Source organism: Sinocyclocheilus anshuiensis, unplaced genomic scaffold (genome assembly GCF_001515605.1).
Source record: "Sinocyclocheilus anshuiensis isolate Anshui unplaced genomic scaffold, SAMN03320099.WGS_v1.1 scaffold1018, whole genome shotgun sequence".
In the NCBI taxonomy this organism is placed as follows: domain Eukaryota; kingdom Metazoa; phylum Chordata; class Actinopteri; order Cypriniformes; family Cyprinidae; genus Sinocyclocheilus; species Sinocyclocheilus anshuiensis.
The window spans coordinates 810,575-821,237 of NW_015539893.1; the positions used below are offsets into that span (position 1 = coordinate 810,575).

General features: G+C 34.7%; 1 protein-coding gene across 1 annotated transcript in view; it reads left to right on the plus strand.

Moving 5' to 3' along the window:
- The first annotated feature begins 618 nt into the window (after positions 1–618).
- Positions 619–10,663, plus strand: part of LOC107685865 (cadherin-15-like) — a 27,937-nt gene continuing 17,892 nt past the window's right edge. Inside the window, exons 1-4 of the mRNA XM_016482600.1 lie at positions 619–747; positions 8,573–8,719; positions 9,087–9,242; positions 9,619–9,763. Coding sequence (XP_016338086.1) covers positions 697–747; positions 8,573–8,719; positions 9,087–9,242; positions 9,619–9,763 — 499 coding nt within the window. The 5' untranslated portion in view covers positions 619–696. The remainder of the gene's footprint in view (positions 748–8,572; positions 8,720–9,086; positions 9,243–9,618; positions 9,764–10,663) is intronic.

Sequence of the window (10,663 nt, forward strand, 5' to 3'; positions counted from 1 at the left end):
TTAAAACAGGGGTGCCCAAACTCGGTCCTGGAGGGCCGGTGTCCTGCAGAGTTTAGCTCCAACTTGCCTCAACACACCTACCTTTAAGTTTCTAGTATGCCTAGTAAGAGCTTGATTAGGTGGTTCAGGTGTGTTTAATTGGGGTTGGAGTTAAACTCTTCAGGACACTGGCCCTCCAGGACCGAGTTTGGACACCCCTGATTTAAAATGACAATTTTCACCTAAGATTTTGTTAGTCAAGGTTTAATTTATTGTTCTTACTATAAAGACAAATCATGATTTTCAGTTAGATGAATATAAAAAGGTACTTTAAATAAATAACATGGTCGGTTCACTTTTCAATGCAGGTAATGCGTCGTTTAATTTTTCAAGTTCTCTTCATCGGAGGTATATAATTCTCACTGAATGGGTCGTGGATTTTCTAACCTAGAAGTTGTGGGGTGTGTCCATGCCATGGGAGAGTGTTGTGGGGGCTGGGATCACAGCCTCTTCAGGCGGCCCTGCACACATGTGCTGTCACTCAACCTCCCTGCACAGACTGCCCAGACTGAGAGACAAGGAACAAGAGCTTCTAGTAGCCTGGAGACGCCTGTGTTCCTGTCTTGTTGCAAACTTTGCTTGGACACTGATGTCCAAGTCTCTAGTGTTTTATTGTTTGGCCGTGGTTTATTGTGAACAGTAAGGATCAAAAGCCAGATGATGAAGGCAGTGGCGGTCCTGGGTGCACTGCTGGCCATTGTGTGTCAGGTGAGTTGAGCTTTATATATTAAGTGAATGCTGTGGGTTTTAACTCCAGGCTAAGTGAACTTTCATTTGTACAGTAAAGTATCTCAGTGTTAATATAATATTTAAAGATACAAAGCGATAAGCCCAATGAGGTTACTATTCAAGAACTATTTTTTCCATGAGTAATAGGGGTAAAAGAAAATTATTTTTTGAAGTTTCGAAGAAAAAATAAGTAAAACAAGGATAATTGGAGCACATTTTAAAAGAAAATACTATTTCAGTTGTTCACTTCAAAATGTCACGTTTAGTTCAATTAGAATGTTTTTTTTGTGAAATTTACCATTTTTTTCAGTGTATGCATGACAAAACTTTAAAAATATATCAAATTTAATCTTTAAATACAATAATCATTCAGTAATACATAATTATTTACTAAATAATATAATTAATTAGCCTGTGCAGTTAATTAAGCTGTACAGAAGCAACCTGACACATAATAGAGAATTGCAATGGAAAGCAGTTGTGGACTTGCATTGTGCTTTATTTTTTTGCAATGCTATGTAATTTGATTAGTGTTAGTTTATCTTGTTGGCTAAAGATTCAGTGTTTAAGAAGTTGTTACAGTTTTGACCTTGGGGCACATCTGCTAAAATCATCTTTAGTGGTATAGTGTTTGGTAATTGATTGTTAACTTTGTCTTCAACTGGCTGAACTTACCAGCCGTCAGTTGTATTATATTGTTGGTGGAAATGAATGATCTAAACACATGTCATTTCAGATAAATTGAATGATGACAGCTAATGAAAAATAAGAAGAGAAATGCAGCTGGTTTTAACCTCATTTGACGTTACATTTCAAGGCCCCCTTTGGTCTGTCACTAGTGTAATCATGAAGACAACGAATGAGAATGCAAACAAAGTCACACTGCTGTAAATATTCGCCACAATCACTGATCAGAACTGTTTAGATTTGCAATAGGACACAGATTCTAAAATGAGAGATTTGTCCTGTAGTTGCACTCATGGGCAAGCTTTCATCATGCTATACATAAACAGGAGAAAGGTTGCTAGTGGCCGCCATGTTATTTATGGGCAATTCAAGAACAATTGTTCTAAGTTACTTAGGCTTCATGTTTGAAGATACTTTGGCCTTTTGATTTAATCCAACCCCTTTTCCAAAGTACTAGCAATTAGCATTAGAAAATGCATTAGAAGCATTAGAAGCTTTCCATTGATGTATGGATTGTTAGGATAGGACAATATTTGGCCGAGATACAACTATTTGAAAATCTGAGGTTTCAAAAAAATCAAAATATTGAGAAAATTGCCTTTAAAGTTGTCCAAATTAAGTCCTTAGCAATGCACATTACTAATCAAAAACGAAGTTTTGATATATTTACGGTAGGAATTTTACAAAATATCTTCATGGAACATGATCTTTACTTAATATCCTAATGATTTTTGGCATAAAATAAAAATCTATAATTTTGACCCAATGTATTTTTGGCTATTGCTACAAATATCCCTGTGTAACTTAAGACTGTGGTCCAAGGTCACATATGTACATTTAATGCATTTCCTTTCCTCAACTGATGTAACAATACAGAGAGAATGTGCAATACATTACATATCATGGGGCAAGAAAATATCAGCGTATGCAATGCCAGTGCATGCTAATGTTGGTGTTGTAAGTTTCCTCCAAATCATTGTCTCGACTTGCTGATAACTTGATAGTTTTCTTTCATTCTTTTCATCAGTGCTGCTGGTGATTCATGGCTTTTTGTGGCTCTGGACCCACTGGTAAAAGTGAATGTATGCCACATAAAATAACTTAATCTGCTAAAATTCTCTGGTGATCAGGCAGGGAGTGCTAGGAATTCCCAAAGCTCATATCCCAGGAGAGGCTTATGCCTCACTGAGAGTATAGTGGGGTGCATTGAGATTCACGCTTGCCTCTGGTGGTGTGGTCTTGGTATGACTGTGTGCAGCTGTTCCCAGATGTAGACTCAACCCCATTTGTCTCACAACACTCCCTGGCCATGCAATGAGCGAAAAAAATTGTTAATAAAGCAGCCAGTGTTGAGTTCATGCACTAGCCCAGCTGGTGAATAGTCAGTCTAACTGGCAACTTTGGGTTTCTCTTAGTCCCAGACATTCTGATACCAGTTAATAGTGAAAATCTATGTCTACTGCTGTGCCTTCCCTGTTAACCTTAATCCTAGATAAGGAAAGCAAAACTGGACAGTGATAATTGAACATTATAATTGTCACTGCCTGTTTAAATTAGCGTAACATGACAGCATGGCCTGGTTATGAAGATTCCATCACTGACATGTTCCTGGCTGACAGCAGATAAGAAAAAGAAAGAAATAAAGAAAGAAAGAAAGAAAGAAAGAAAGAAAGAAAGAAAGAAAGAAAGAAAGAAAGAAAGAAAGAAAGAAAGAAAGAAAGAAAGAAAGAAAGAAAGAAAGAAAGAAAGAAAGAAAGAAAGAAAGAAAGAAAGAAAGAAAGAAAGAAAAAGAAATTGAATGTTCCCTTGTAGTGTACAAATCTTAAAAGTATATATTTTTTAAAAATGTACTTGCAGATAATAGAATGAAATGAAATAAAAGACCATTTAAGTGTTAAGTTTCTTAAAATACTTAAGTACACTTTTAAGTAGTGCAATTTTGTATGATGTCAAATTAAAAGTTTCACTTTTAAGTACATTTTAAATAATGGTTTTAATAATCTTTTATCATGCTTTAAAGAAGTACACTTATTTCGATGTGTTGACTAACATGCTAAACATGCACTTGTACTAAATTAATTTTAACTGTAGTGTGTTATTTGAAATTGCATTTAAAATTAATATATTTCAAGTGTGTTAAATTGCAACATCATCATTACAAATGTGTAATTACACATTATTTAAATACATGACATCCAAGTTCCCGTAGAAATTACATTAAAGTATATTTTAGATTAGAAAGAAAGAATGAGATGACCTTGGACACAAGGCACTTACTAGATCTAGTGAGGAATGACATGACAGAACGTGACCACCTGTGTGACTCCTCCAACCTCTCATCCAGCTCTGCATTCTGTCATGTTATACTGTCTCTCACACACACACAGGATCACACATGTACAAAGTCACATGCTCACACCAGTTACCCAAGATAAACAAAATTTGGGATCTAATCATACCATTCATCCAAGAATGATGAGGTTAATATATACAGCAGGTTTTTATCCACAAAGCTAATTTTAGTCTCTAAGTAGCCAAGTAATTTTATTTATTTATTGAATTTTTTTAAATAGTTTTTGTTAGAATTTATTTATCTTAAATTGCATATTTAGACTTCTTGACAAAAAAACAAACAAACACTAAAACTAGTTCAAAACTCTGTTGGACACACATGCGTAGGCCTAATGTGTTCCACACTCGCTTAGTTCTTTCTCCTCCTCAGAAATGTAGCATATCTCATTCTGTTAGTCACGCCTGCACCATCAGTGCCATGGTTCAGACCAGCTGACACTGCCATATGTGTGTGGAGCTTTAGGAATGTCTTACTCTGGTAAAAGCAGAGCTAAACTGGGTTAAATGTGACACAGAAAGCAACAACTGTGAATTTTTTTTTTTTCCCAGAGTACTAAAAGGTCCCAAAAGATTACACTTTCTCTGACCCTTCAAAAGACTATCATGAAATAAGTGTAGGCTGTAGGATAACTGAAAGTGAGGTTGGGGGTTGCCACAAAGTCTGCGGATGGCACCTGCCGTCTCTGGGGGTATTAGTATATGGTTCAGACAGTAGGGTATTTTCAGCCCTGTGATAGATTAGTGCTTCCCTTGAGCAAATGTTTTCACATACAGCTCACGTTGCTCAGGAGAGATAATGGAGATCTCACTTGAGTCTCATTCAAGCATTTCTCTCAGAGTTTTAATTTTCCGTACAAGAAACAAAAATGGAAGAATTTGAGTACGTATTAAATTAAATCAGACTTGATCCACAGACTTCAGTATTTGGTCAAATCTGAACAGTTTTTTAAACATTGTTGAGAGAGAGATGTGAGATTAGGACAAAGCAGTGTCCATTTACTCACCATTTAATTTAATCTCATTGCTTCTCTATGTAGTGGAAACAAATGTTAACTCTCTCCATGTGGACAGTCTAGGAAGTTCAGATAAGAATGCACAGACTAAAAAGCATTCATGCATGTCCTAAATGAGGTGAGGAAGTACATTAGCAGACACACATAAAAGCTGCATTGGTAAATGATAAGAGAAGTAACCAAATCTGCAGCTCTGTTAAAGATATCAAGAGACCTCCTATAAATGCCACCCAGAAAACTGACTTCCCACCAACAGACTTTGATCTGGAGGACTGAATCCCAACAACCCGGTCAACTGGAACTCAAATATCCAACGCGCCATGAGTATCCAGATTTCTTCTGGTTGATATTATGTAATATGTCAATATGTAATAGAAATGATGACAATTAAATATACACAATAATGCATCAAATAAATGAAAATTATTTTAAAAATGATGTACGCAAAATTCACAAACAAAATATCTGAAAACAGAAAAAGCAGACGGCTGACAGTAATTTTTGGAGGTGACACTAGTTGAAATGGCCACTTTTGTTAAGGTATTGATGCCGATAGTCTCAAAATAGCAAAATATTGGTTACCAGATTGAACAATACAGATCTATCGCTACTTTGAACCAAACTGAATTCACCTAAACTTGTCTTTTGATGCAAATATTTGCATGTTTATTTGTCTGTGTGTGTTCAGAGACTGTTCAAATAGTCAAAAAATGTCAAAGTGACTGTTGTTTGGAAAATAAGTTCTGAAATACAAGAGTAAACAACTTATACTGAGTCTAATGTAGTACTACACTAGCAGAATAGAGAATTCAGGCTGCTCTAAGATTAGTGTGCTCTAACAGGGTCTGTGCATGCCTGTGATGTCCAGCATTCTGCATGGGCTGCTCAGAGGCGTGCCATCAGGGAACAGCTCCGCCGCTGCGCCCATGAGGAAATCAAAGAACTATGACAGCCATTGCTGCTATTTAAGATTTTGATATGGTTTTGAATTGTTGTTGCATTCTTAAATGAGATGTTCTTAGTCTTGGTCTTAGTAATTTGTCATACAGGGTCCGAAATTAACACTTACAGAGCGTCAAATGCATATTTAAAAAAACAAAATGCCTTCGGTGAGTACTGGCCAGTTTACAAGTTTTTTTTATTTTTTTATTTTTTTTAAGGAATTGCATCATAATACTTCAGAATGTAAAAATGATAGTTTGGACATTATCCAACTTTTTTTGTTATTAACATAAATAAACAAAGAAATAAATTTGAGGAACAAAACCACAATGTGATTTTTTTTCTTTCTTTTTTTTTGTGAAAATAAAAATTTCAACATGTGCATGTTGAAAGTGACATAATGACTTGTTTGCTACTTAAAGCAGCTAAATAAACCATTTGAAACAAAATACCCGTGTGAAAAAGAAGTAAACTTTAGCATACTTTTAAAAAGACTGCTTATGGAAATAATATACTTCAAAAGAATATACTTAAGTGAAAACTGAATGTAATGTTTTAAAACACTTAATCACGTTAATTGCAATTAAATTAAATTTATTATAGTTTAAATTTATATTAAATGCATTTAGTTGAACTTTAGAGTGCTTTTTTGACCCACTTAACTATATCTTAATTATATTGTTAAATGTAATGTCATAATTACTTATATTGTCTTTGAAATATGGTTAAACTGATAAGCATTTATGATAAACTAAAATATACTTTAATGTAATTTCTACTTAAAATATGTATATCGTATATTTATTAATATTTATAATCACAGAATTGTAATGAAGTTGCAATTTAGTACTTTTAAAATACTATTAACTTAAATGTAATATTGAATCAGTTCAAATTATTATCAAGTTCACATGTCATCTTCACATCAAAACGAAAGATTATTCAAACATGATTTATAATGTACTCTGAAAACTTTTAATTGACATTTTTACATTACTACAAGTGCACTGTCAATACAATTAAGCACCCTTCTTTTCTTCAAGGGTATCCTATATACAGTATTATAATAAATATAGTTTCATAAATGTAGTATTAATATAAGTATTTATGGCTGGTGAATTTCAATTTCCTCACCAGTGACAGGTGTGGTAAACAGTTAATTTTAGACCCTGATAGTGCAGCAATTTATTACTCAAAGCCATTTACACAATGTTACTTCTTCCTACATTTATCTTTGGCAAACGACTACAGTTACATAGTTCTTGTAGTTTCATAAATCAATCTTGGTCCATATTGAGAATTTTTCACTGTTTGACACACATCGTGTCAGTGTATGTGAGAATTCTGTCACAGTGTGTGGAATTTTGTCACTAAAGCACATTTAGTAGCTGACCTCTAACCTCTGACCTCAGTCAGGTGCAGGCAAAAAAGAGTGTGTTTCAGAGTGACAGACCTTGGATGCTGAAAACTGAGCCTGTTCTCCTGCTAAACAGCTGCATGAGTGAGTGAGTGAGTGGGTGTGTGTGTGTGTGTGTGTGTGTGTGTGTGTGTGTGTGTGTTGTATGAGCCCTTTATTTTGGATAAACATATCAATGCAGTCATTAGACCTCAATATATGATCTTGTATATGTTTGTCAATGAAAAAAGAGGGGAGAGAGAAACAAGAAATGTAAGTTAGGTTCACTCCACCCCCACAGGCCTTCAAAGCACTTTGGATTGCATTTTGGAGACGCCACTTTGTGGAAGCACTTTGAAGCTGGAACAAGAGTCAGAACTGCAGCCGTACAATAAAATGTAGTAATAAAACTAGTATTAACATATGGATTTTCAATCAAGAACAATCAAGGATTTTAATGCAATCCAAATTAATGTGGTTGTCTAATACAGGATTTTCTGCAGTAGACCCCTAGTGGTTTGTGATAGAAGTGCAGGTTTGTGAGACTGAAAATGACAACCTTTGTGTCACTTTATCATACTTTTTCTTAAAAGTGTGCAAATCGTTTACTTTGAAAGAATATACTTAAGTGCAAACTGAATGTAATGCTTTCCGATGCTTGACTGCATGATATTTACAATTAAATGAAAATGCATTATAGTTTAAATTGACATAAAATACAATTAGTTGTACTTACAAGTGCTTTTTTGGCCCACTCAAATAAGACTTAAGTACATCTGCATATGTACTGTAATTTCATCATTTCTATTGAGACTGGTATGTTATGGTTTTAATACATATTTGTAATGACATTAAAAATATTTTAACTTTAAGTGTAATATTAATACACTACAGTTAAAAGTACAGTATTTTACACGTCAACACATCAAAATAAGTGTAGGCCTACTTCTTAAGTGTAAGTGTGAAATGAAAGTGTACACTTATTAAGTACACTTAAGTGGCCTTTTATTTTTTTAGTATTATATTATCTGAAAGTACAGTTTTGTGGAAATATTCCATATATTAAATATAAAATAAGTTAGAAGTGCACATTCAATACAATTGATCACTTCTTTTCCACAAGGGAATGCTGAATTAAATAAAATTAAAATGCATAATTTAATGATTAATGTATAAACGAATGTATAAAAAACACTGGCTTGAAAAATACTTAAGTCAGAATGCAGAGGTACTTTTGAGTCCTTAATGGAGAAAGATTTCTTTTTAATGACATCAGCCAGCAGGGGCATTATTTTGGCAGTTCATTGACATTAGTGGCACATAAATTATTCAGATGTAGAAAGACTGCAGTGGATTGTGTGCATGTGACTGAAGAGCATCCAGATTCAGTACTGCTCCATGTGTTTTGTTGCAGGTAACACAGAGCGATCTGAACCCAGCTGTGCTGCACCCATGGAGACACAGGAGTGCAGGTCCACAGGTCAGGGTCAAGAGAGACTGGATCATTCCACCAATCCGAGTATCAGAAAACAGCAAGCAGGTCCCTGAAAATCTGGTCCAGGTAAACAAACAGCCCACTATTAGTTGTTCAATATAGATCTGAAAAAGAGAGTGAAAAAGAAAGACATTTCACTAGATCATACTAATTGAAGCTAGAGGCATTTTTTATTAATATAACTATCCAATGATATAATTTTAACTTTTATGAGAGTCATATTATTCTGGTTTAGAACATCGACAAAAATATCACAAAGAACAACATTTTTAAAATATATGCAATACAGCAAAATAAAAGAATTAGCAAGGCCCTGTGTGTAACACACACATGGTAAATATCTGGTAAAACATGAAACATATCCTCACACTCTGCGAGTAGATAAGCTGTTTAACATACAGCTGTAACATGTTCCATTTCCGATCTCTCACAGATCAAATCAGACAAGGTTTTCACCGGGGAGGTGATATACATGCTGGAGGGACCCGGGGTTGACCAGGACCCCAAAGGCCTCTTTGAAATTGATGAAAAAACAGGATGGATCAAGAGCAAAATGCCACTGGACAGGGAAAAATACAAGAGTTTTAAGGTAAACATGTTTGTTGAAATTGTGTTTTTATAATGAAGTCATGTACAGAGGGAAGCAAAAGTCAGAGACCACAGCGAAAATGGAAAGCTTCTATTTGCATTTTTTGTTCCAAATTAAATAACTGTGACCAAGAAATAGTGCATATTAATATCCATTACTTGATATTTAAATATTTTTTACTCATTTACATCATGAAATTTCTTTCTATTGAATTATTCACAATTATCATACTGTTTTATCCCGATTTAAATTGGTTTCCAGATTTACACTATGAGCTTATGAGCCCCACAGTAGAGGTCACAGATAAGAGACTCTAACGTGAAGCTTGATGAATTATGTGGTATTGCTGAATAACTTATATGTGTAATATCCTCAGCTCAAAGCTTTTGCACTGTCCCCAAGTGGAGAGAGACTGGAAAGTCCCACCACCATTGAAATCTACGTTCTAGATCAGAATGACCACAGGCCTGAATTTACCCAGAAGGAGTTCATCGGCACTATCCCTGAATTCTCTGTTCCAGGTAAGATATGTACAACAGCATTTCAAAACTTATTTTAAGAAATAAAATAAATATTTTATATTAAAAAAAGAAAACACTATCACATCAATGCAATGAATAGTTCATCCAAGAAACGAAAATTATATCAACTTAATTTCCATCGAACCATGTATGATTTTTTTCTCCTCAAATTAAGTTATTTAGCAAAATGTCTAGTCTGTTCTATTCTATGTTCCACATTGCATGTTCAAAATACATGCAAGAACCAATTAAGTTTATGCACAATGCCTTGTTATTTGGTGTCGAGTGCACTGTATTTCTGGTTGTAAGCAAACAAAGACATTCTTGCATATCATAAATGTATCATGATCTCACCAGGAGGACATGACTATTTTTTTAAGTAACAAGATTTTGTTCTCTTCCTCACACAAAGCTATCATATTGATTTAGAAGACTTGGAATATTACACAAGTCATACAGATCACTTTTATAGTACATTATGGTACTACCTTTGCCCTTTTTGGAACTTGGCAGTCAGGGTCACCATCCACTTTCATTGCATGGCAATTCTGTTAAACATCTTTCATATTCTACAGAAATGTGAGGGAGAGTACAGGATTTAGATTTTTGAGTGAACTATCTCCTTAAAGGGGTCATACGATGCTGCTAAAAAGAACGTTATTTTGTGTATTTGGTGTAATGAAATGTGTTTATGCGGTTTAAAGTAAAAAAAAGACATTATTTTCCACATACTGTACATTATTGTTTCTCCTCTATGCCCCGCCTTTTTGAAACGCGTCTTTTTTTACAAAGCTCATCGGTCTGAAAAAGCGAGGTGTGCTGTGATTGGCCAGCTATCCGGAGCGTTGTGATTGGCCAAATACCTCAAGCGTGAGATGGAAATGTTACGCCCCTCACCAT